At 64.1% G+C, this 24,261-nt stretch overlaps 8 protein-coding genes across 8 annotated transcripts; 2 read left to right on the top strand and 6 right to left on the bottom strand.

Moving 5' to 3' along the window:
• Positions 1–255: 255 nt before the first annotated feature.
• Positions 256–1,308, bottom strand: JCM10292_006362 (uncharacterized protein; the record flags this gene model as incomplete). Its single annotated transcript, XM_076649627.1, has 5 exons — positions 256–275; positions 367–416; positions 493–645; positions 754–828; positions 875–1,308. The coding sequence occupies 5 exons, from the start codon at positions 1,306–1,308 to the stop codon at positions 256–258; spliced, it is 732 nt and encodes a 243-aa protein (XP_076504806.1).
• Positions 1,309–1,507: 199 nt separating this feature from the next.
• JCM10292_006361 (uncharacterized protein) lies at positions 1,508–3,622 on the top strand (the record flags this gene model as incomplete). Its single annotated transcript, XM_076649626.1, has 4 exons — positions 1,508–1,510; positions 1,576–1,595; positions 1,656–2,736; positions 2,801–3,622. The coding sequence occupies 4 exons, from the start codon at positions 1,508–1,510 to the stop codon at positions 3,620–3,622; spliced, it is 1,926 nt and encodes a 641-aa protein (XP_076504805.1).
• Positions 3,623–4,241: 619 nt separating this feature from the next.
• Positions 4,242–5,973, bottom strand: JCM10292_006360 (uncharacterized protein; the record flags this gene model as incomplete). The annotated part of the gene is made up of 3 exons (XM_076649625.1): positions 4,242–5,501; positions 5,562–5,651; positions 5,707–5,973. The coding sequence occupies 3 exons, from the start codon at positions 5,971–5,973 to the stop codon at positions 4,242–4,244; spliced, it is 1,617 nt and encodes a 538-aa protein (XP_076504804.1).
• Positions 5,974–6,239: 266 nt separating this feature from the next.
• Positions 6,240–11,470, bottom strand: MSH6 (mismatch repair ATPase MSH6; the record flags this gene model as incomplete). Its single annotated transcript, XM_076649624.1, has 23 exons — positions 6,240–6,498; positions 6,555–6,616; positions 6,674–6,743; positions 6,806–6,816; positions 6,873–7,034; positions 7,095–7,237; positions 7,292–7,349; positions 7,409–7,487; positions 7,544–7,734; positions 7,795–7,956; positions 8,016–8,138; positions 8,206–8,243; positions 8,302–8,446; positions 8,508–8,655; positions 8,716–8,976; positions 9,041–9,468; positions 9,540–9,884; positions 9,949–10,128; positions 10,189–10,251; positions 10,397–10,665; positions 10,727–10,828; positions 10,903–11,065; positions 11,144–11,470. 23 exons carry the CDS (start codon positions 11,468–11,470, stop codon positions 6,240–6,242), a joined length of 3,789 nt encoding a protein of 1,262 aa, XP_076504803.1.
• A 328-nt stretch (positions 11,471–11,798) lies between these two features.
• Positions 11,799–15,121, bottom strand: JCM10292_006358 (uncharacterized protein; the record flags this gene model as incomplete). The annotated part of the gene is made up of 9 exons (XM_076649623.1): positions 11,799–12,317; positions 12,378–12,574; positions 12,642–12,778; positions 12,843–13,051; positions 13,132–13,323; positions 13,387–13,456; positions 13,754–14,329; positions 14,398–14,683; positions 14,893–15,121. The coding sequence occupies 9 exons, from the start codon at positions 15,119–15,121 to the stop codon at positions 11,799–11,801; spliced, it is 2,415 nt and encodes an 804-aa protein (XP_076504802.1).
• Positions 15,122–15,313: 192 nt separating this feature from the next.
• Positions 15,314–18,540, bottom strand: JCM10292_006357 (uncharacterized protein; the record flags this gene model as incomplete). Its single annotated transcript, XM_076649622.1, has 5 exons — positions 15,314–15,381; positions 15,520–15,615; positions 15,717–15,903; positions 15,969–18,033; positions 18,089–18,540. 5 exons carry the CDS (start codon positions 18,538–18,540, stop codon positions 15,314–15,316), a joined length of 2,868 nt encoding a protein of 955 aa, XP_076504801.1.
• A 1,705-nt stretch (positions 18,541–20,245) lies between these two features.
• JCM10292_006356 (uncharacterized protein) lies at positions 20,246–22,437 on the top strand (the record flags this gene model as incomplete). The annotated part of the gene is made up of 5 exons (XM_076649621.1): positions 20,246–20,658; positions 20,723–20,819; positions 20,884–21,018; positions 21,085–21,872; positions 21,939–22,437. 5 exons carry the CDS (start codon positions 20,246–20,248, stop codon positions 22,435–22,437), a joined length of 1,932 nt encoding a protein of 643 aa, XP_076504800.1.
• Positions 22,438–22,510: 73 nt separating this feature from the next.
• Positions 22,511–23,791, bottom strand: JCM10292_006355 (uncharacterized protein; the record flags this gene model as incomplete). Its single annotated transcript, XM_076649620.1, has 7 exons — positions 22,511–22,570; positions 22,630–22,693; positions 22,771–22,940; positions 23,000–23,128; positions 23,211–23,329; positions 23,385–23,453; positions 23,512–23,791. 7 exons carry the CDS (start codon positions 23,789–23,791, stop codon positions 22,511–22,513), a joined length of 891 nt encoding a protein of 296 aa, XP_076504799.1.
• Positions 23,792–24,261: the final 470 nt, after the last annotated feature.

The following is a 24,261-nucleotide window of genomic DNA, read 5'->3' as shown; positions in this document are numbered from 1 at the left end:
TCCGAGTTCTCGATTGCCGTTTGGATTCTTGTGGACTATGCTTGAGTGCCTCGCAGGCGCGCAAGCGACAGAAACTAGGCACGGAAGCGATGAAAGCAAGAGAGGCGACACCAAGACGAGGTGATTCGGCCGGGGCGTTCAACCGCCCGAACCGCCGACCATGCTCCGCCTTGAAGCAAGCAGGAAGTCCGATCGCAGCCACGAATCACGCAAACGCTCGTTCGGTCGTCTTGCCAGAGCGGCCTTGCGTCCGCCTCACATTGGAACACGGAGAACTGTGCGGCGCAAGACACGAAGCCAGCCAGGCGATGACGGCCGTAAGCCTGTCCAGACAGCCCACGTGCGTCCAAAGCCATCGCATGATACTGCAGTTGAGCTCTGGGCCCTGGTGGTCGGGCTGAAACTCCTTCGTGTCTCTGCGGATAACGCGGAACGAGGGTCAGGGACCAGACGCGCGAGGCGGAACTCGTTTGATCGAGAACATGCACGCACACGACCATATCCGTCTGCGCAATCTTGCCCTCGTAGATCTTCATGACGCAGATGCTCGACGCCCGGCGCTCCTCGACGTCGTGGTGGCCTACCGCGGCCTTTGGGCGGCCCGTGATGTCGTAGACGAGCCCCACGGCCGCCGCGTGCATCGAGCTGAAGGTCGAGATCCGTCAGTGTGGTCCCGGTACACGCACAACTAAGGCAGGGCAAAAGAGAGAAAGTCTTTGGCACATCCGCCAGCGCGAGCGGAATGAGACCCACGCTGTCCCGTCCATGTCCATCAGGTGCGAGCGGAAGCGGACTTTGAGGTGCTGCACTCTCAACAAGCGAATCAGCCTGTGCAATCCGACAGCAAGTGTACGTAAAGAACTGCGAGACGCACAGAAAAGCGTTGCCGGTACCGGTCCATGGCTTGAGCAGCTCCTCCATGCCGACCTCGCGCGTGTTGACGCGGTGCTGGTACGCCGAGACGTGGTAAAGCTGGGGGATGAAGCGCTGGCGGAGCTGGTCGACCGAGGGTCCGGGGACGGAGAGCATGAGCGAGATGGCCGTCTCGCAAAGATGGATGGGGTCGCGGATGGGCGGGAGGGTGTAGTCTGGGTCGTCGTAGTGCGGGTGGTGCCTCTTGTGCGCGCTCGAGCTGTGCGCCGGGCGCGAGAGGGCGTGGTGCAGCGACGAGAGCTTGAAGGACGAGCCGGCCGACTTGCGCGAGGGCGACGAGGGTGCGGACGAGACGTCGGAGCCAGCCGAGCTCTGCGTCGCGACGGGTACGAGCTTGCGTGCGTCCCTCGCAGCCTGATCGTCGGTTGCGCTCATTGCGATGTTGAAGTGGAGCGAGCAAGCGGGACAAGAGCGACGCGAGACGAGCGGGAAGCGCAGGCGGGGTCTGGCGGGGTCTGTGTGCCTCTACAGAGCTGTGCACGAGTCTCTGGCTCTGGTCGTGCAGAGTGGAAGGCGACTCAACGTTCTTCGTCTCCTCGTTCCGCTCGCTCGCAGCCGACGCGGCGACTCGGCCATGGTCAAGGCGAGACTGCCTGTACTGAGCGTGTAGAGCGTACACAGGCTGATCCCGACTGCCTGCAGATCGTCGCGTCCCCTGCGCCGTGCCCGTGTCGCGTCTGCCAGAGACAGCGAGTGGGGGGACCGCTTCCTGCTCTCGCCAGCCCGCAGGAGCCCGTCAGAGTCCGTGCAGGCATCGAGAAGACCACGGACGGCTCGGTCCAGCCAGTCGCGTCGACGTCCAAGGTGCCCTACACGCCGCCCGCCGCCGTCCGTCTCCCGAACGAACTCCTCGAGCCCATCTTTGCCTTCGCCCGCCCTTCCTTGCCCGCCGTGTCGACTCGCAGCACCTCAACGCCGTCCAATTGGCGCGCATGGACCCGCCTCCCGCTCGTACACTCGCGCTGGCACCCCGTCGCTCCCCAGGCTCTCGCCAAAGTCGTCGTCGTCCGCTCAAGGGCGCAGCTCGCAAAGCTTGCGCGCGCGCTTAGGGAGGGACACATCGACGGAAAAGTCGAAGAGATTCTCCTCGAGCTCAAAGAGCCGGCCAGCGGGACCGCTTCCGACTCGTCCGCCTCGTGCGAGCGCGAATTGCTCGACGTGCTCGAGCTGTGCGGACGCCATGTCAAGGTCCTGCGCAGCCGAGGCTTCGGCGATCCAATCTTGGCATGCAGCTCGCGCGCTCTCCGCGCTGCGCTGCCTTCGCTCGAGACGTTCGAGTACTCGCCAGCCGATGGCGCACACCCGCTCACGGGCGATACGCTCCTGTCGGGCCTACCGAGCCTCTCGACCCTGCGGCACCTCGTCCTCCAGCCCTCTTCACGCTCTCTCATGCCCCTCGTGCACCCACCCGACGCTCTCCTCACCGCCATGCTGCCCCTCCTCGCGCGCCTCCCCGACACGATCCGCTCCGCCTCGGCATACACGCGCGAGTCGTACCGCGCCGTGCTTACAGACGTCGGCATGCACAACCGCCTCGAGTCGCTCGAGCTCCACTCGCTCCTCGTCTCGCCGCTCTCGCTCCTCGCCTTACTCCTCCCGACCATCAGCACGCTCACCTCGCTCAAGCTCGTGTCCATCGTCGTGTTCAGTCTGACAGACACCTTGACTGCCGTGCTCTCGATCGTGCTGCCGGGGCTGGAGGAGTTCGAGTGGAGCGAGGCGCCCTCCATCGGCGGGAGAGGTGCAATCGGGCTGTCGCTCTCCGACGCACAGTACTGGACCCTGCTGTCGCGCCTCGTCGAGGTGCGTTTTGTCGGGCCCCTCCTCTGCCTCCTGACCATGTGCTCATGCACGATTGCATTGTCAGGTCCACCGCCTCAAGCTCTTCAGCTCACACGTCTTCACCTCGTCGCCGCACCGCACGGGCTTCTCGCTTCCTCCGCACCTCGAACACCTCACGCTCGGCGGGTACGACGACTCGATCGAGGACGAGGATGTGCTCTGGTGGATCGAGCGGGTCGACGAGTTGTGCGAGGCAAAGGACAAGGAGGCGCTAGGCGAAGCGCGGGACGACGCCGAGGGCAACGAGTCGGTCGAGACGAGCGAGGAGATGCACGCGCAAGACGACGACGAATGCGCGTCAGACTGCGCCTGTACGGCTTGTGAAGATGACTGCGTTCCGTCGGAGGACGAGGACGACTCGGACTACGCGTCTGCTTTGAGCAACTGCGACTCCGACACCGACAATTCGCGCCCCTCGAACCCCTCTTCATTCGCGCACCTCACACCCGCCTCCTCTCCCTCCTTCTCGGACGCACCCTCTCCCGCCCCGCCGCCCTCTCCGCCCTCGTCCGTCTCGCCTCCCTCGCCTCTCCCTTCCTCTTCTTCCGCCTCCTCCTCTCCTCCAAAACCGCGCCGCCCTCCCCGTCTCTCCTGGCGCGCCCCTCCCCTCCCTCCCTCCTGCCTCGCCCCTCAGCTCTCCCACCTGCGCCTCCGCACGCCCGCCTCGTCGTCCGCCTCGTCGTCGCGCGCCGTGCGCGACCGCCTCGACGCGCTCGTGTGCGAGCGCGGCGTCCGCGTCGAGTGGGGTCGCGTCGTTGTCGTCGTGCTCGAGACGCTCGAAGTCACGAGGGAGATGAGAGTCGAGATGGGGCAGGTTGGGGACGAGTGGGGCGGGGGAGAGCTGTGAGGAGATCCTCGGAGGAGCGCTTGTCTGGTGCGCCGGAACTGCTCGGCTTCTTTTTGTTCGACTCCCTCTGTGTCGTGTCTGCCTTTGTCGTTGTTACCCCTAGCGCGTCTCTTTTCGCTCGCCGCGTCTCCCTCTCACCGTCTCTTCGACTTGTCGCTTGTCACCAATCTCCCGCAATTCCTCCCCGTACTTTTGCAGCTGTGATTATCCCGCAATCCCTCTCCGTACTTTTGCAACTGTGATGCTCCCGCCGTGCCCAACGATTGACGGCCATACGTACGGTGGTTTCGCGAGAACGAAGAACATCGCAAACCAGACTGTCCGCGCCAAGTGCGCCGGGCGCCGCTTTGCCTTCTGCGTTGAGCTTTGCAACTCTGAGCGCCCAGCGCTGCGTCCGATGTACTTGTTCGCGACATTGAGCACTTGCAAGCTTGCCAAGGGGCAGACCATGCAATCACAAGGTCATCTCGCGAGTCGGGGCACTGGTCGCGGCCTTCTCGTGGACTCCCTGCCTCGATGCCGTCGCCACATTGCCATAGAGTTCTGTTCGAGATTCACGGGTGTCTACAAAGCCTTCTCGTTGTCGTCTCGAGGTCCCATTTCCGTCCCCTTACTCGTCTTAGCCGTCGAATTCGTCGTCGTCGTCGGAGGACCCCTCATAGTCCGAGTCGGACTGGCCCCACCGGCCAAAGTTGCAGTCCTCGCATCCCGCGCCGTCGCACTCGAGGCACCAGCCGTAGTCAAGCGGATCAAAGTCCCGGACGACGTGGACGTGGCGATCGAAGTCGTCTTCCGGGACCGCGCCAGTCAAGCGGATGTCGGACTCGGCGCACTTGGCGGCAAGCGATTCGATCTCTGCGGGGTCGAGCCATGGCTGCTCATAACCACCGTCGCCATACTTGTCGAGGTGCACGCGGTCGAGCGTCGTCTTGTGCGCGTCGATGAACGCCAAGACCGTTTCGAGCCCCGGCTCGAGTCCGTGGCACGGTCCGATGCGGAATTTGGCGAGAAGAGACGGGTTCGAGACGAAGCAGAGGAAGAAGGCCTCGTCGAAGTGGACCCAGATGGCGAGGGCTTTGAGACGGGGGAGGTGGAAGTCGAGCTGGGGGTCGACGGGTTGCGCAGGCTCGACTGCGCTGTCGAGTCTGAGGTTGAGCTCTTCGAGTGTACTGGAATACGTCATGAGGAGCGTGTGCAGCTGGGCGAACCGAATGTTGACAAGGCGGTCGTCGGACAGCTCGAGCGAGACGAGCGCGAGCTTCGGAGGCGCAATGAGGTATTCTTCCGTCATCCAGCCGGATCCATGTAGGGAGAGGTGACGGAGAGCCGGGAGCGCCGAAAGCGACGGCAAAAGGCGGGGAAAATCTCCAGCTTCAGGCTGTCGCATGTGGTCGAACACCAACTCGAGCGAGACGAGCGACGCAGAGGGTGCAAGGTAGTTGAGAAGTGTGGCTGGAACGGCGCGGTATTCGACCTCGAGAACCGACAACGATTGCGAGCGTGCCTTGACCAGGTCTGCCGCCGCCCCGAGCACGCGTGTCCGCTTGAGAAAGCTGGTGCGCGGCTCGTCGGTGAACATGATGAAGCCGGCATGGATCGCCTCGGTGGGTGTGGTCGTGACGCAGTGTAGGTCGAGCGCGCCTGGGCATGCTCGGATGAAGGCTGCGACGAGGTTGGCGCGCTCGACGACGCGCTTGTCCCCCTTGGACAAGCAGGCCGGACCGTGGGCGCGATTGCCCTTCTTGTGGTGCCCAGAGTTGCACTTGTTGACCCAGGCCGGCGTATCAAAGACGATCGACTTTACGAAGTCCGCGTACTTTGGAAGGCATGACTTGAGACGCTGGAGAGACGGAAGGGGAATCCTCGCAATGTCGAGGTGCTGTGCGCCGGACTAGTCAGTCTCGCACCCTCAATCAGCAGGCAGAGAAATGATCCTCACCTCCCAGATGAGGGGCGCGCAGACAGCGCGGAAGGCGCGGTTGATCAGGCTAAGGTCGAGCAGCGCATCACGAACTGCCGGCGACGTCTCCTGTTTTCGGGATGAGCATCAGCGTTAGGGCAAGCGAAATATCGGCACGGCTCACAGCGTCAAGCAACGTGTCGCGCTTTTCGAAGAAACCGACGTCCATCTCGTCGCCGTCCCCTTCGTCGTCGGCGTACTCTCCGTCGATGCAGAGAAGCTCTTGCTGGACGATGTCGCGTACAAGCGTCTCGACGATTTCCCGCTTCAGCTCGGGAGGGAGTCCAGCGAGAGAGGCGAGCGGAACATCCGGCGGCGAGACGGACGGGGCGGACGAAGCGGGAGCAGCCTGCGCAGGTCGCCTGCAGGCTCTGTAGTGCTTCTTCGCCATTGCCGAGGATCTGAGAGGATGCGCGGATGAAACATGGCAGAAGGCACGCGAACGGAGCGAAGCAAAGAGGCAAGCGTTCGGGGTCGTGGCCGAAGCGACAGGAGTCTCGTCGACCAGTCCAGACAGAGTGAGCACGACTTACACGAGAGGGTATGAACAGCGCGAAGGCGGGTATGCGGTGAATGGTACAGACCTACAAAAGCTGGCAAGCGCAGAACGAGAGATGCAGGGAATGGTACGTAGAAGAGGAAGGATAGGAGAACGGCTCAGGCTGCCGACGGCAACGCCTTGGACGCCTTGACCGCCCCGACGGCCTTGCGCATGATGGCGAGCGTGCGCAGCAGCTGCTTCTGATCACCGTTGTACTGCACGTCGTCAATCTTGAGGCGCGCGAGCTTGAGCAGGAAGGCGGCGTCGGCCTGCTGCGGGAGCGGGAGCGACTCGTTGGCGCGCATGGCGAGCTCGCGAGCGCGAGACGTTTCCTCGAACTGCTTCGAGATGGCGATCGCGCGCTCGACAATCGCGCTGCGAGTACCGCGGGTGAGTTTCAGGGGCCAAAGACGTTTACGCATCGCACATACCTTGAAAGGCCAGCCATGGAGGCAACGTGCGGTCCGTAAGACTTGGGCGCCGAGCCATCGATCTGCGACGGGTACATCAGGTCAGCTCCTCGATCGCGCGTCGCTTCAGCTTCACGTACGAGTTTGTAGAGGAAGACGACCGCGCGGGTCTCGTCGTCAGCGCTCGTCTGCATGTTGGCCAGGCGGATCCTGTCCGACGGGGCGAGGAGAGTCAGCAAGGGGTTCGAGCGTGGAGGTGTGGAACGACGAACTCGGGATGGTACTGTGGCGGAAGACATCAGTGGAGAAAGACGGAGCGAAGAAGAGGAGAGGACGCACGGCGTATTCTTCGGTGAGCGACGTAAAGTGGGTCGCGAAGAAGCCGATGCAACCGATGTGCGTTGAGAGGCGGTGCAGCACGGCAAAGGCGATCGCCATACCATCGTACGTAGACGTGCCGCGACCGAGCTCGTCGAGGATGACAAGCGAGCGAGGCGTAGCCTGCGAAGCAAGAGAGGCGTTAGTTTGGAAGTCACCGACGAGTCCGCGACGGCCGCGAACCTTTTGCAGGATCTTGTTGCAGTCGTCCATCTCGACCTTGAACGTCGAAGCGTTGGCAAAGATCAGGTCGTTCGCGCCCATGCGTGAATAGATGGCGTCGACGGGCGAGATGCGGGCCTTCGCGGCAGGGACGAAGCAGCCGACTGTTTGAGCAGGCGTCAGCAAATGCGCAGCTACACGATGAATGCGCAACTCACGCTGTGCCATGATGACGGCGGTGCAGGTCATGCGGAGCAGGGTACTTTTGCCGGCCATCTGCAGGCGGAAAGGGTCAGTACGTGCGCTGGGCCGCTAGAGGCGACGGCGAGACCTGCATTCGGACCCGTCAGAAGCATCATGTTCTTGGCATCGCCACCCAGCTGAACGTCGTTCGGGATGAAGTCGGTCGAGGCGCTGCGTGCGATGTCGCGTCAGTCACGCGACCTTGATCTCGTGGACTGCAGACGTACCTGAAGATGCACGGGTGACGGAGCTCCTCAAAGTCGGCGACGGCGGTGTCGCTCTCGACGATCTCGGGGCGCACGCACGGCTCACCGAGCGCGGCCGAACTTTTCGACAGGCTGAGGAGGCAGTCGAGTTGCGAGATGGCGCGGATCACGCTCATCCAAATCGCATAGTGCTTGTCGAACTCGCCGTACAGCTATGGAGGGTCGAGTCGGTACCGGCACGAGCAGGTTTCGGAACAGAGACATGAACGTACCTTGAATTGGAAGTCGTTGACGACCATCTGCTTGCGCTCGCGCGCCTCCTTCAGCTCCGAAATGAGCTTGGTTGTCACAGGCGTGTAGTAGCGTTTGACCTTCTGCGTGCTCGAGATCTGGGTCCAGTTGTTCGGGACCTTGACCTTGACAGGCACTTCGAACTATCGTGCGGGTACCGTCAGTCCCCCTTGATCCTGTGCTTGCGCCGAGTTCGACGCACCTGCATAATGTCCTTGGTACCGACGTCCTTGAAAATAATCTCGGGGCACTTGAGCGACTTGCGCGCCGTGCGCAACTCTTCTTGCAGCTCCGACTCGACGGCCTCAACGTTGGTCACGACCCGCTGCGTGCGAGCGTGCAGCTACCTCAGTTGTTCGTCGAACATGGGCGGGAGAGGAAGAGATACGCACGTCAAAGTCCTCATCCTTGCCCGACACCGGAAGGAGTTCTGCAAAGGAGACGAGCATCAGCCTGGATCCGGCTCTTCGGTTGACCCCGATACGCACCTTCGCCGTCGTACAGCTCCTGGATCTCGCTGAGCAAGTCCGAAACGTCCGGAACCGCGCGGATCAGGTTAGGGATGCCCTCGGACTTGAAGTCTTCGCAAAGGTCGCCCAGCGTCTTGAGACCGGCCATGATGCGCTCGAAGGACTGTCGAGCCGGGCTGTCAGTTCCGAAGCTTCGGTAGGGAGTGGACCGTCTAAGAACGCACGTTGATGACTTCGAGGAAGTCCTTCTTCTTGACCGTCTTGCCGTGGATGCGACTGAGCATGCGCTCCAGGTCCGGCATCTTCTTGACCATGCCGTCGAACGCGACTGCAAAGTTCGAGTTGCCGAGCAAGTCCTCGACGGCGTCGAGGCTGTCGGGTGGGACGAAGTGAGCCAGCTGTGGACACGGAAGGAAGGGGAGCGCGACATACCGGTCGTTGATGGCGGTAACATCGCGCAGTGGGGCGCACAGCCACACCTTGAACAGGCGCTTGCCGAACGGCGTCACGCAGCGGCTGAGCAGCTGCAGAAGCGTCCCCTCGGTGCCGCCCTGCGAATTCTGGAGCACCTCGATGTGCGCAAGCGTCTGCCCGTCGAGGATGAGCGTCCCGTTGCTCTTGCCGAGCGGGTCGTAGATGTTGAAGTTGCGCGCGGTGACGAGATCGGCATCAAGGTTGAGCTGGCGCAGATACCTGCAGTTGGGCCCAGAGTCAGCCTTCTTCGCTGCGTGGCGAGAAGGTGGACAGCGATTCGCACCAGATCATGCCACCGAGCGCGCTCATTGCGATGGGCTGGTCGTACATCTTGCGGATGTTCTCCGGGACGATGGCGTCCTCGTCGCCCTCGGCCTCGACCTGCATCTCCTGGCCTTCCTTCTCTTTGGCGTCGCGGAAGAGCTTGAGGACCTCGTCCTTCGCATCTTCGGAGCGGAGGAACTCCTTGCCCTCTTTGAGCGCGGTCCACTGACAGTCAAGCCCGAGGCAGTTGCGCAGGAGGCGGAGGGTCGAGACAGACAGGTTGCCCTTCTGATGGATGAGCTCTTTCGGCTTGAGCTGCCGCACGAGCGTCTCGAGCTGCGTGCGCGAGGCGTCGTCGACGAACGAGGAGAGCGAGAACTCGGCCGTCGAAGCGTCGAGAACGCAGACACCGAAAGAAGGGGGTGAGGTCGGCGTCGGCGTGTCTTCCTGCGGGCGCCGAACAGGTCAGCGCTCCAAAGTGAGGTGGCTAACGAGTACACGAGAGGATGTAGGCTCGCCTTGATGCACAGGCAATGGTTTGACATGTCGTCCGTGAGCATCGTCCCGTCGACGATGGTACCGCTCGTGAGGACGCTCTTGAGCTCGCGGCGGACAATTTCTTTGCCGTTCGCCTGCTTCGTGACGCCCTTGCCCTTGCCCTTGGCCGCGCCCCCGGCCTTCTTGTCGTCCTTGTTGCGGATCTCGGCGCCGAGCGCTGTCTCGCACTGGTCGACGCGGCCGACCTTGTAGCCCTGCGCAAGGAACTTGGCGGCCCAGAAGTCGAAGCTCGTCTCGGGAACGCCGACCATCTTCATCTTGACGCGGTCCGTGAGCTTGAGATCGAATTCGCGATGACCGATAGCCTGCCAGCGGAGGAGCGAAGTGAGCAGGCAGAGCGGACAAGAGCGGTTCGCCGAAGGTACTCACAGCGTCCTCCTCGTACAGCTCGAAGAACTTGCCCTTCTGGAAGAAGAGAACCGTGTCGTAATGGTTCTGCTTGATCTCCCAGAATTGGCGCTCAAAGGGCGTAAACGTCTTCCACGCAGACGACGGGATGTAGAGCGTGCGCGGGTCGTAGCCGGGCTCTCCAGGGCGGATGCCGTCGGCCTGAGGAGGAAAACGTCAGTGGGAGGGGTCGCACAGGGCAAAGCGAAAGGAGAGACCCACATCCTTCGGGTCGACAAGGAAGCTGAACACCTCCTCATTGGCCGCCCTGTCCTTCTTCGCTTTCTGTGAAGAACACGTGATCAGTAACACGAGTAGTCAGCTCGGGCGCGGTGTCGCTTGGCGTCAGAGCCTGCTTCTCGGATTGAGAAGGTCCGGCCCGAAAAGCGCGCCTCCGCTTGGCAGGACAAGCCTAAGAATCCGTACGCACCTCGCGCGCCATCTCAGCGCTCGTCTTGATGCCCCCGATTCCTCCGCTTCCACTTTCCGCACTCTTGAGCGCTGGCCTGCTTGAACCGAGACCAGAGAAAGTTGTCTGCCTCGCGGCAGGCTTCGCCTTGGCTGCGGCAGGCGGCAGCTTGCCCTTGCTCTTCTTTGCGGGCTTGCTGGACGAGCCAGACGAGGAAGCGGCTGAGGCGACGGACGAGTCGGACATGTTGGCGAGAGCCTCGTCGAGGCCGTCGTCGAAGTAGTCGTCGCCTGCGCACAGCTCGACGGGTCAGCTTGCCCGTCAAGTGCGCGGCAGAGTTGTCAGACGCACTATCGCTCTCGGACGCGCCGCCCGAAAAGTCGTCGTCGTCGGCCTTCTTCTTACCCTTGCTCGCAGCCGCCTTCTTCGGCTTCGGTGGGCTCGAGACCTCGACTGCGATGGGAGGAATACGTCAGAGGGTTCCACAAGAGCGTGACCAGTAGCTTGGCGTCGCAAGCGCGACTCACCGTCGCTGTCCTCGGAGTCGACCACCACAGACCGGCTGCTCTTGACGCCACGCCCAAGCGAGGGCCGCTTGCGGCGCGCCACCACCTCCTCGTCTTCTTCGCTGTCCCCCTGCTCGCTCTTGACTGCGGGCGGGTCGTTTGCGGCCGGCCGCTTCGACGGGACCTGCGAGTCGGGACGCAGTGGGGGACGAGATTAGCGCAGGTCCTGTTCATGGGTCGGTACACAGGCAGCTCTGCGCACCTTGACTTTGCTCTCCTGCTCATCCTCGTCGGCCTCGTCCTCGTCGTCGAGCATGAGGGTGTCGCCCTCGCTCGTCGCGGGCGTCTCGCTGCCCTTCGTCCCGCGCCCCGCCGAGCCCTTCGCAGCGCTGCTCGACGCGCTCTTAGTCGTGCTCGTGCTCGCCGAGGCGTTGCTGGCGCGCCCGGCAGCCGTAGGCGTCTTGAGCGGCGGACGCGACGACGAGGTCGGCGGGCGCGAGGCCGCGGGCGACGAAGACGACGCGCTCGGCTTGGAGAAGAAGCTCAGGAGCGTCTGCTGCGTGCCGCCAGAGCCCTTCGGTTGCGACATCGCGGTCCCGGTCGCGTTGAGCGGGTACGAGAAAGAGGCGTCGCGACGGGGCACACGGCGGCGAAAACACTACAGAACTCTTCCCTGATCCAGCGAGCGATAGTGGCACTGAAGTGTCTGTGCAAAGACTAAATGGAACGACAGAACGAATGTGCGTGCGGTAGGACGGGACGGGAGGGCTACAAAACGAGCGAGAGGGGGAACAGCAGAGACGCGAGGCTGACTGGAACTTCAGGACGCCGGATATGACGAGTGACAGGGTATGCTTGGCGAGGATGCGAGGGTTGTCGAGGTGGTGCGAGATGCGCGGAGGGACATTGCGACGTCCCTACCCACACGAGCTCCTGCGCGACTCGGGCGCAGCCGCCTCGCCCTTCACGCGCTCGAGGCCCTTCGCGCCGCCCGCACCCGCGCCAGCTCTGCGCGGGGACTCGCGCCTGCGCTGCGCAGCAGCCTTCTCGCCTCCGCCGTCCTTGCCAAGCCACGTGAACCCGCGGATGAGGCCCGCCTGGCTCCCGCGCGACCCGCCCGCACTGCTCCCGCGCGACCACGGGCTCGCGGCGCTCACGCGCGGGCCGTCGCGTCCGCCTCCGCTCGTGGCGCCGCCGCCGCTGCTCGGAGGCGTCTGCCAGCACCCGCCGGGCGCCTCCTCCGAGAAGCACCACGAGCCGCCCTGGTCGTAGTAGTCGGGCTGGTCGTCGTCGGCGTGCGTAGGCGGCTTGAACGGCGGCGAGACCTGGCGCAGTGCGAGCTTGTCCCAGTCGATCGAGGCGAAGAAGGGGTGCGCTTTGATCGACGCGGCGCCGCCTTCGGTGCCCAGTCGCTTCGACGGGTCGCGCTCGAGGAGCTGTCGAGACAGAGATCCATCAGCCGTTGTTCGCGGACCAGTCGAAGGAGAGAGACGCACCTTGAGAAGCAGATCGCGGACCTCGGGTCCGTACCCCTTGGTCTTGGGGATCTTGATCTCGGCCTCGAGGATGCGCTCGTACTCCTCGATGCGGTTCTCCGAGTAGAACGGGGACCAACCCCAGCACATCTCGAAGAGGAGGACGCCAAGCGCCCACCAGTCGGCCGGGAACGAATAGCCGACGTCAAGGAGGACCTCTGTCGTTCGAAGGGATCAGCACCTCGCCGAGCTGTCCAGCGTGCGCGAGAATGACATAGGACGCACCAGGGGCGACGAATGCCGTAGTACCGCACAAGGTGCGACACTTCTCGTCGGGCGAGTCGAGCAGCTTGGACAGGCCAAAGTCGCACAGGACGACGTGACCCGACCCGTCGAGGAGGCAGTTCTCAGGCTTGAGGTCGCTGCATTCGCACCGACAGCGTCAGATCGGGCCCGAGACTGGACAGACAGATGTCTGCGACGCACCGGTACACGATCCCGTGCTCGTGCAGGTAGTCGAGCGCGACAATGATCTCGGCAACGTAGAAGCGGACCTTGGCCTCCTCGAAGCGACCGCCGTCGCGCTGCAGGTGCTGAAACACCTCGCCGCCGCTCTTGTAGTCGATCACGAGGAAGAGCTCGTTCTCGCTCTGGAACGAAAACTTGAGGCCGACGAGGAAGGGCGAGTCGGTCGTCTATGCGCAGTCAGGATACCTCATCAGCGGACGCCGACAAAGCGGGGCGACGCGAGTGAAATGTGTGCATGAACACGCACTTTGGCCAGCACCTGCCTCTCGGCGATGACCTGCGCGAGCGCGTCCGGCGTCGTGATGCACGCCTTGCGGATGACCTTCATGGCATAGATGCGCTTCGTGTCGCGCTTGCGCACACGGAATACCTGTCCGAAGGAGCCCTGCCCGATCCGCCGCAGGATCTGAAAGTCATCGACGGTGAGTTTTGGACGGGCCTATGGAGAGGTTAGAAAGCGCGGTCAGCTAGCTGACATGCGGGTACGTGCAGCTAAGCATACGAGGAGAGGCTCGAAGAGCAGCCGCAGGCGGATCTCGCCTCCAACGGTAGAGTCGAGAGCGCTCGTGAGGCTGTCCGAGGTCAAGTTGGGCAATGAGCGGGCGCGTGAGGTTGGGTTGGGCAGCGAGAGAGACAACGGTGACGGTGGCAGGCGCATCGAGGAAAAGCGCGGAGTCAAGCGGGGGATAAGGTCGAAGTGCGAGTTGAGGCAGGTCGAGAGTGGGGGCAGTCGGTTGAGGCGGTTGGGAGATTCGGCACGAAGAACGGCAGAGTTAGTGATGTTGAGACCCCAGGATCGCCCAACAAAATGATCGAATGCCGAAGGACAGGAGACGTCCTGCGCGAGCGATGGCCGAGAGGAGACTCACGGGACCCAGACGTCCAACCCTTCGCCGTCCTCGCCTTTCTCGACCTCTTCGCCGCCTTCTAGGCCAAGTAGCGGCGGGTAGAAGAGCGCGGCGCCGAGGAAGCCGTGTATCCGTGCCTTGTCGCCGCCCTGCGGCGCGAGCTTGTCGTAGACGCAGATGAGAATCGTACGGCCGGGCGAGACGACGTCGAACGTGGCAGTGTGGTTCCATCGTGGGCTGGAGGGAGTGCCGATGATGGCGGGATCGCCGTCGGGGAGTGAAGGGGAGACAGGGCGGAGGGTCTGTGTCGCCGAAGGGAGGAGAGGCGGAGGTGAAGGAGGCGCGACGTTGACCGATGTCAAGCTCGATACGCTCGGTGCAGACGTCTCGCCCGTCGAGCGATGCGAGCCGAACGCGCTCGAGACGGGGGAAACGCGATCGGAGGACGCAGTGGACGACGAGCTCGAGTGTGCGCCGCCGACGACCCGTCGAACGGTCGTCTCGCCGCTCGTAGATCCCGCTTTTCGACGCCGGATACCGCCCTTCTTCTCTGTCGGTGCTTCAGGTGGAGGTGCGCCCCATTCTCGTGAGACAGAGCTGCGGGTGCGAAACCGAGGTGAGTCTGCGATCGCGCCTCGGCATGTATGAGCAAGGGAAAGACGCACTCTGTTCGATCGTACTGCAGCAGCACGTAGGGCTTCGCAACCTCTCCTTCGGGTACAGCGAGTCCCTTGGCCTCCACGACGCGCACTCGGAGCGTGCCCATGAGCTCCGTAGTCGGGAGCGAGTCGTCGACGCGGAGATCTGGCGCATCAGGCTGCACTAGTCCGAGTACTGGCGCGCACAGCTTGGTCGGCGAGGACATGGCTGGTCGCAGGCGGGTTGGGCTGGCTCGGCGGGGCGGCGTGGCAGCGGGAGACTGAAGGGGGGTGAGATGGGGTGGAGGGGGGTCTGTTGAAAAGCGGCCGTACAAGCGTGCAGTTCAGACGCGAGAGTGCATCGCGCAGATCGGCGCGCGGGAATGGGACGCGCGAGGCGAGAGAAACGGGACAGCGTCAGCGGCGTGCGGAGGACGGCGGAGTCCCGGCGGGACCCTCTCTCCCATCCGCTCGAGGGCTGCGAGACCGCGTCCAAGACAGAAGAGAGCAGTCTAGACGCACACAGCTGGGCAAATGCGCTCTCTGCCGGGCTCAGCGGGCGCGACCCGGCCGTGTCGAGCCAGGACGCGAACGACGACCGCGCAGAGCAGTTGCCCGGACGGTGCGGGAGCGGGAGGAGCACCGCGTCGAGGTGCTCGGTCGAGCCATTCGCGTGTGCGTGCAGTTGGCACGGCAGCGCCTGCAGCAGCAGCGCATTGCTCGAGACGTCGGGAGGCGGGATCCCGCCCATGCCGCTCTCGGCGCTCGCGGGCGGCGGTGCAGGGGCGTGTGCTGGAGCAGGCGAGTAGGAATCTCTCGGTCGTCGCACGCTGCGCTCGCAGGTGCGTGGACGTCGCGACGAGGGGCAGGGCGGCAGCGGGTCGCTCCCGCGGGGGCCGGGGAACCTGGAGGAACGCGGGAACCAATCCGATCGGACCCGACTTCACTGCAGCAGGAATCGCACGACTGCCTCGGCTACCGCGTCGTACTTCCGGAGCACAGCTTCGAATACTGCAGCACAGGCAAAGTGAGTGAGCCGACCGTTCCAGCGAGGAAGGGGGAAGCGTCGTTCTGCGTGCCGAGGTCGCACGAAACGCGAGGAGCATAGAGAGCATGGCGGACGCAGACGGTGAGAAGCGCTAGACGTACATGGCACTTCTGGCAGATCGGGCTGAAAGGAGACGCGCGTGTCGAGCTTGACCTTCTTTGCCCAGGCGGGATGCTCGTCGGCCCATCGCTGTCGCGCTGCCAGAGGCAAGGGCGTTAGCATTCATTCGAAGAGCCAGCAGCATAGGGTGCCACTGGCGGGCAATGAAGCAGACATAGCGAGCGCGTCACCAACGCACCTCTTGCGACCGCCCTCCTGACCTTCTCTCCCTCGTCCGGCTCCTTCCACAAGTCGCACTTGTCGCACTGCGCACACCCGACCGCACTCGGATTGCGCGGGTGGCGGCAGAAATGCGCGTAGCCCTCCCAAGACGGGATGTCGCGCTGGCAGTAGTGGCAATAGGCGAAACCGCAGCGGCAGACGACCTGCGACCGATGATCTCGTGTCAACTCCTTGCCTAGGAAAGCGAAGCCGAGAAAACGAGACGCACCTTGTTGCATGCGCCCTGTCCGAGCTGCTTCTGCAGCGCCGCACCGCATCTTCCACAATCGCGCTTGACGGCGTCGCTCATCGCGCGCTCGACCGCGAGCCGCAGACTCTCCTCCGCCTGCTCCTGCTCCGACGCCGGTGCACTCGACGCTGCCTTCGCGGACGTGTGGCAGCGGTGCAGCGAGGGCGCAGAGGGGTTGACGGCCGCGCTGCAGAGCAGGCACGAGAGCTTGCCACATGCGCCCGTCTCTGCGCCCACTTTGCCGCTCGAGTCGGCGCGCGCGGACCAATTGGCACCCCAGACGAGCTCAATGAGCCGCTCGCGCCTGCGCTCCTCGACGCCGAGCCCGTCCTTGTCCGCCACGGCGTCGTCCTCGTCCGCCCACGACAGCTCTTGCACGCCCTCGCAGCGCGCGAGCCACGCGCTCGTCGTCCGCACCTCCTTCGCCGTCGGGTCTCGCGCACCTAGTGCTGAAGCTGTCCCGTCGTTTCGGCAGCGAAAGACGGTGCCTCGCCCCTCCTTTGCGCGGAGGAGGCGCTCGACGACCTGTACGCGCAGGTACGCTGCGCAGAGCGGGAACAGATGCGAAGGGGAGAGAAAAAGACGTTCGGGAAGCGTGAGGAGGTTGAACGCCGGTGCATCGGCGACGGCGGCGGCGGCATCTGCGTCGTCGGTGTCGGCGGCGGGAGGCGCGGGAGGATATAGCGAGCGGTAGGTGCGCTCGAGGCCGCGTGACGGGAAACAAAATGCGCATAACGAGAGGGCGAGGATGAGGACCGCAAGGGCGAGGCTGCCGATGAGCGAGAGCAGGACGTTGAGCGGCGACGGAGGGAACGGCTCCTGTACCCAGGCGGGACAGAATACGCGCATGAGCGGGCCGGGTACGGGATCGGCGAGCTCCGCGTACGAGCAGAAGGGGCAGCGGACGAGCCCGCTGTGGCGCGAGTCGGAGCGACGGGCAGGAAGGACGAGCTGCTCGAGCGTTGTCGCCGTGATACGGCTCGAGAGGGCGTCGAACATCTCGTCGTCAAGCGAGCGTGCGAGCTCGGCGCGCGAGAAGATGCGCGCGCACGGCGTCGAGCCCGTCGCCGAAATGCACGGGAGCGCGAACGACGCGAGCGCGGAGGGCGGAAGAGCTGCGCCGCCGAAGGTGAACGTTCCGGCATACGACGCGACACAATCCCGACAGAAGACGTGTGGGGGCGCGTATAGATCAGGCGGTATGGGCGAAAAGCCTTGGACAGCGGCGGTGGGATCGCTGCAGTAGGCGAGGTGTGAAGGGAGGAATGGCGTGGGACTGAAACAGCATTGGCAGTCGGCCGTGGGCACGTCCGCGTTGGCCTCCGGCTCTGGGCGCTCAGACGTGCCGTGACGCGTTTGTCGTCTGCCTTCTCGCCCGCTGTAGTACTCCTCGACCTCACGCCTAACGAGCGGGTGCAGCTCCTTCTTCTCCGCCGTCGACGCCCCGCTCCGCCTCCTTTCTCCCAAGTGCGGGCGCTGCTTCTCCGACCCACTCGGTGCGGGAGAGATGCTGACCAAGCGGCTCCACCACGGGCGCTCGCGCGCGTCCTCCGCTTCGGCTGCAGCATGCTCGAGGCGGTCGCGCATCTTGGCGTAGCTCCCGCCCTCTTGCACGACGACGCGCGCGACGACAGTTTCCGAATGACGGATTGACGAGGTCGAGGGCACGAGGGCCGGAAAGAGCGCCTCGAAATGCGCGACGAGCGCGGCATTGTGCGCTGGCGAGCGAAAGAGGTCGTGCGGCGTCAGGACGGGATCGCCAACTTCGTCCCCCGCGGCGTCGTCGACCTTCTCTTTGCCTTTGCGCGACGTTCGCGCCTTCTTCGCGCCTCCCGCGCCGCCAATGCCGAACCACCGCGAGAAGGCGTTGGCAGCGACTTCAAGCAGCTCTACGCCGAACACGGGTTGAGCGGGTCGCGCGGGCATCTGAGAGCGCTCAATGAGGGTCTCGGCGGCGCGAAAGAGGATCGAGTGGTCGAGTGAAAGGACGAGGTCGCGCAGGTCGGCGATGGGAACGAGGGGAAAGAGGGCGTGGAGGCGGATCCTGCCGTAAAGATGGTCAGCGCGGGTCGCGAATCGACGGAAGAGCGTCCGCGCACATGGCAAGGTTCCTGGCGAGCGTCAGGTCGTCCCGCCCGGACATGTCGACTCTGTCCTCCCTCTTCAGGTGCACCGCCTCGTCCTCCGTCCGGCGCGCAAGCCTGCTCCTGCGGCCGAACGCTCGCCTGATCGGCTCCATCGCAGCAATGGCGCTTCCCTGCGCGCCATCTGAGCCGGGTGCCGGCTGCGCAGGCAGTCGAGGAGCTCGCTGCGGGTACTCGCCGGCGGGTACGACATCAACGAGCTTGTCGGAGACATGCTCGACGAGTGCCTCGGCCGTCCAGCGCTGCGGTGCGGGTTGACCGGCTGCCTGGGCGGGTGGGCCGCGAGAGAGCCAATGCGTTATGCACGAGGCGATGAAGCCGGGGTCGGCAGAGGGGAAGAGGACGAGCAGGTGTGCGTGCGCGGCGGACGCAGCAGGATTTGCTGGGAACGGGTCACGAGCGACCATGCTCGCGAGAGCGTCAAGTTGACAGCGATAGGTGCATGGTGGAAGGCAAGGAACCGGAGAGGCAAGATGAGCGTGTTGTCGCCGCTCTCGCCAATCGCTCTCCCTGCCGCAGTGATGCTCCTTGATGTGCACCAGAATGTTGGCAGGAAGGGGCAAGGGGAGGAAAGGACATCGCAGTTGTTGTCGCGTGTTGCGCGCGGAAAGGTCTCTGCCGCTCGCCCTTTCGAGACGGGCCAGACTGACAACATGCGTTCTCTCGGGCTATAGCATGCGCACGATTGGAGAACAAGGCGATGTTGCGGCTCGAATAGCGTCGACTACGAAGTGGAGAGAGCGCGAAAGTAGAAGCTTTACCTGGAGGAACGCCGAGTTCAGCCTGTGCGTGACGACGGGATCGTCAGTACACGCTCAACGTGACATGGATGATTGCTCGTGAAGGGGGATCAGAGTGTGCCCGATTATTAGGTTTAGTGGCGGGCAGATTCGGCATGGAGGTACGCAGACCGTCGTGATAAATTGAGGGGTTTCTTCGTCTCCCGTATCGACGAGAGGATGTGGAGACTCACGAGAAGGGTGATGGACGAGCCTGCGCGGTTCGAGCTGAGCTGCGAGCAGGGAGAGAGAGCACACACGGCCTACGGGTGCGAGGGACGGGTCAGTACGGTGAACGCACGACTCGGCCCGGAGCCTAGTGCAGCAGCAGCAGCAGCATCGCGGACAGAACACCCGAGTGCGGAACGAGTGCGTCCGAAAATAACACAGCCAGTGTATTAACCACGAGGCCGCCGCCCGGGCGAGGTCCCGTAGGACCCCGCCCGCGTTGGGTGAGTAGACCAGCAACGACGTAAGTCGGTAATTTGCTTCTTCCTTCGCGTGTCGCTCGCACGGGGTGTTCTGTCCACGCTGCTGCTGCTTCTGCTGACAGGCCGAAGGAGAGGGGACTGACCGGCAAGAAACAGGCGTCGCCCCCAAGGTTGCCGGCGTGGTTAGCAAAGCCAACGAGTGCGGACAGCCTGTTGACCCGTATGGACAGGTCAGTGACTGGCTCGTCTGGGCGCGATCAGTTGCCAACCCGTCCCGACTCGCAGCCTCGCACGAGCGAGGTTCAGAGAGAAGATACGGAGTCTCAGCTTCGCCGGGTCTGTGACCCGACTCTGCGACTCTAGTTTGATTGATACGTATAGTATCATCAGAACAAGGAGGGCGGGACGGGCTGGGCGGCCTCGAAGGGGGGAGGAAGGGAAAAGTTGCGCACCTCGTGACAGCGAGATGCCGGCGCCGCTGAGCAGACGCAGAATGTACAGTGACGTGGATTACTGCACTGTACAGCACAAGGTGGACGAGTGCAGAGTAGTCTGCAGCCGGGTCGAGGATGAAAAGCTGCCGGCGAAGGAAGGCGGCGCTGCGCGTGCTCAGCGAGCGGTGCGTGCGTGAGCAGCAATGCGAGCATGCGACACGAGCGAGCCGGTGTCCATGTCGAGTTGCTCGTTCGTGCGAGACGAGGCGGATGAAGCGGGGAGAGGGACAAGGGCAAGCGCAAGCGGTGCGCTCCAGGCGGCGGCCAGGCTTCGGCGGTGACTTCAGGGGCGGCGCACTTTGCCGTCTGCAGTCGTCGGCGCGTTGCAACGCGCCTCTCCCGACTCGGCTCGCTCAACAACAGCGACTCTTCCTCGCTCGACTCTCGCTGCTACCGGGAGGCGCAAGCATGGGCGCAACTTATCTGTCCGACGCCTTTGCGTCGCTGGCGCAGTCTGCCGCCGTGCTCGAGTCGCTCCGCTTTGAGCGCACCGCCGTCCTCCCTCGCACCGTCCTCTCGTCCGAGGACTTCTTCGAGACGCACCTCATCCGCGACGCTGCCCCGCACGAGCTCGCCCTCTTCGAGCCTAACGCGCCCTCGAGCGACGTTCTCCCGCTCGATGCAGACGAGGCCGCCCGATTGGCCCTCACCGGCCAGGCCGTCCGCGAACCCTGGATGGCCACCAAGCGCAAGGGCCCGAGGCGCGCAGGTGGTGCCAAGGACCGCCCGAGCCCGCTCAAGGAGCGCCGAGCGACGCAGGCGCCCGCTGGGACGGATCCCGACCGGTGTTTGCGTGCCGCGACCAGACTCCTCGACGTCTAGTGAGTCGAGCCTCATCCACGCTGATCAACGTGAGTCGCACTGACATGTGTCTTCGTCGTCCAGCACGATGCCGCGCGCGCAGGACCACGTGGACGCCCTCAAGTCGCAATACGCGGGACTCGTCGAAACGATCAACTCGCTCGAGGAGGCTTTGCGTCGGGTACATTGGCTCCCGCATCGAGGCCGAAGGTACTTTCAAGCTGACTGCAAGCATCCGCCTGCAGCCGCCGTCCAGGAATGCGCCGCAGCCGCAGCACGACGCCTCGTACTTCCGCCAACTCGAGCTTGAGGACGCAATCAAGCGCGAGCAGCTCGAGATCTTTGCTCTCGAGCAGCTCAAGGCCGACAAGGAAGCCGAGGTGCGTTCAGTTTCCGCTGTCTCGAGCCGCAAGAACCGTCTTTGACGAAACACATTCGTGGTACAGGCTGCCACTCTCGCTCCTTCCGCCCGTCCCACGGCATCTGCAGCGCCCGGTCGTCGCATTCCCTCCGTCGTCGCGCGTGCCCGTGTCGGCAGCGCCTCCGCCGCCCGCGCACCTCGCACCTCCATCCCCGCGTCCTCCGCGCCCGACGCCTCCTCCGCTCCCTCCTCTCCCTCCCCGCTCGCAAATCCGTCCCGCGTCCCAGCCCAGCAGCACCTGCAGAACGAGCAGCATGCGCTTGCGTCACCTGCGCGCCGGCCGATCGGCGCGAGGGCGCGCGCGAGTCTCGCTGGCGCGGCGGCGGGGAGGCCGAGTGTCGGGCAGCGACTCAGCTTTGGCAGCGCCCGCGCGGGGAGGCAGAGCATCGGCGGTGGGGGATCCGGATCAGCGGAGGACTTGGCAATAATTGGGCAGAAGGCGAAGGAGGACGGCGAGACGACCCCCAAGCCCGTTCGGCGTACGGCGCCGCGCTCCAGCCTCGGCAAGCCCGCCGCGTCGCCCTCCGCAGCCAAGAGCTCGCCGCTCGCGCCGCCCATCCCTGTCATAAAGTCTCCCGCCGCCTCGCCCGCCAAGCCCACGGCTGCCACAAAGCCCAAGGCGCGCGTCGCGTCGCTGCCGCAGGGCGTCACGCCCGCGGAGCTCAAGTCTGCTGCCAAGTCGGTGTGGGGCACGCTCGGGGATGCGAATGCGCTCAAGGCGTGGGGGAAGAAGTGGGCGCGCGAGCAGGAGGACGGGGCGGACGAGAGGGAGAAGCGGGTGGCGGAGGGGACTGCCGGATGGGAGGAGACGCTGTGCGTGCTTTCTCTCGTCTAGAGCCTGAGCGAGATGTCGTGACTGATCCCGGTCGCATCGTGCAGGGCGGTCTTGCGCTACGCGCTCGCCAACTCGACCAACTCGACAGACGGCACCCCCGGGTCTCCCTCGTCGCAGTCCATCACGTCCTTCTCGACCTCGACGACCGGAGGCGCCGACGGCGAAGGTGCCGCCCCGCCCTGGACGCCCGCGCAGCAAGTCGAGGCGCAGCTCTGCGTCCTGCTCCTCTCGACCTTCTCCGGCTCGACCCCCTCTGCCCCCGCGTCACCGAGCAAGGCGGCCCTCCCGCCCCTGACCATCATCCTCCGCGACTCGGTCCTCGCCGCCGCCGCCTCGTCGCCGTCGCGCCCCGCCGGCGGCAAGACGCCGCACCTCTCGATGGCCGCGCTCAAGGCGCACCTGGGCGCGTTCGCGCGCGCGAAGGGCTGGACGGAAGAGATGGGGACGACGGCCGTGTATGCGCTCGTGGGCAAGTCGACGGTCAAGATTGATCGGAGGGGGAGGGAGGGCGCGGCGGTTGGGTTCAAGCCCGTCGACGTGTAGAACGCGTTTGGGCAAGTATGTCGGAAGGGCGATTTGTCGGACACTGGTCGGACGGGACAGGCGGAGAGGATGTTCAGGGTGATGCGGACTCGTCCTGCGAGTTGGCGGGAGGATAGTCGCAAGGTCCGAGAAGCTGCGCAGGCGTCCGCTGAGCTTAGAATGTGATTCGGCGAGGGAAGTGCGTCGACATACGTCCATCGTGAATGCCGCGTCAATCGCCTGAGTCGGCGTCGGGGACGACAACAACCTTGCGAGTCTGCGAAATGGAGGCTGAGCATAGCACAAGCGAGACAGGATGAGGTCGTAGTGTCAGCCGATCGTAATTGAACGCACCTCTCACCATTCTCAGCGTAATACAGCACCACCCGGTATGCATCGACGTCGCTTGGGATCCACCGCTCGGCGATTTGCGGCACGAGGAGCGCCTCCGCATCGCGCGACCACTTGCTCGGGCGATGGTCGGGGCCGAACAGCTTGAGCGACATTTGTGCCGTGACGATGACCTGGTGCGGTGGACCGAATGTGAGCCGAGTAAGGGAAGCTTGCGAAGGAGTCGACGAACCGAGACGCGACCCGCTGCACAAATAGATGAGAGTGCTGAACGGACAGTGTCGGCTATGAGGGTGCGAGTGGAGGTGTCGAGTGTCGGTCTCAGGTGTGAGGAGAGCGAGTCGACGATGACGAGCTTGACCTGGACGTAGTCGTAATTAGGTGAGTGTTAGGGACAAAGTATCGCTTCTGGGCCGATGGCAGCTCAGAACCGGCGGACACACCTTCGGACGCTCCACGAGCCAGGACTCGAGCGTTTGGAAGAACGCCACCAGCATCCAGGCCGAGTCGATGCGGCGGTAGCGGATTCCCTCGAGAACCTCGTTCAGCAATCCGGCTTCATCTGTCGAGTGAGCGCATCAGCACGGGGACGGAGATCTGCTGCACGGTCGCCGTACACTCATGATGCGCAGCATAGGCTTCCGCGGTCTGCTGGATGAGAGACGGAACGAGCGAACCTTCGGCGTCTGCGAAGTGGCTACAATCAGTCGGTGCTCGCGATTTCGAAGTGCTCAGGCAGCGCACCGACGATGAGGACCTCTCCACCTTCATCTCGAAAGCGCTCGGCAAGCGCAAATCCGAGCGTGGTGCGCGTCTTGCCGATTCCAGGAGGGCCGACGAGTTCGAGGACGGCGCCCTCGCCCAGGCCGGCTTCGAGCGCAGATCCACGTGCGCTCAAGTGCCCGTTTATATAGCTCTGCGGAGTCACGAGCTGGTCGATCGCATCGCACGTGGACGAGAAGCGGTGGACAGGGCGAGAAGAGCGGAGGAGAGATGAAGCGGTCTGCGACGGCGGCAACTGCATCGTGCGGGCTGAGCAAGCGCGAGGGGCTCATTCAAGGTGTATACTAGCCGCTCAGACCCTCAGCATAGCCCCGGCGTGAAGCAGCGGATAGTCGACTTGATCAAGATCGCGCGCTCACTCTTGTTCTTCTGCTCCCACTTCGCGCAGGTGTCAAGGCTGCTGCACTCGGCGCTTGGTGGTCTTCAGGGGATAACCCGTGTGTAGCGGCGCTTCAGACGTGCTCAGAGCCTTTACGCCCACTCTCCTCCCGCTTAGCTGCGCCTGCGAATCCTGCTGTCCTGTGGGCGATTGCTGCCTTCGCCTTCTGACAGCTTAGAAGTATTTCGTGCGTGTTTGCAGTGTTCGGCTTTGCAGCCTCAACGTCTTTCGCAGACATGCGAGAGAAAGCATCAGCGGCTGCGACGGCGATTGACGCTAGACCGGGTGCCGAACCGTACAACACTCATCGCGATTTGCCTGCTGAGGGACAG

Source organism: Rhodotorula paludigena, assembly GCF_050403205.1.
Source record: "Rhodotorula paludigena JCM10292 DNA, Rt_paludigena_JCM10292v1_ctg26, whole genome shotgun sequence".
NCBI classification, from domain to species: domain Eukaryota; kingdom Fungi; phylum Basidiomycota; class Microbotryomycetes; order Sporidiobolales; family Sporidiobolaceae; genus Rhodotorula; species Rhodotorula paludigena.
Note: the sequence above shows the minus strand (reverse complement) of the source record. Positions and strands in the feature narration are given on the sequence as shown.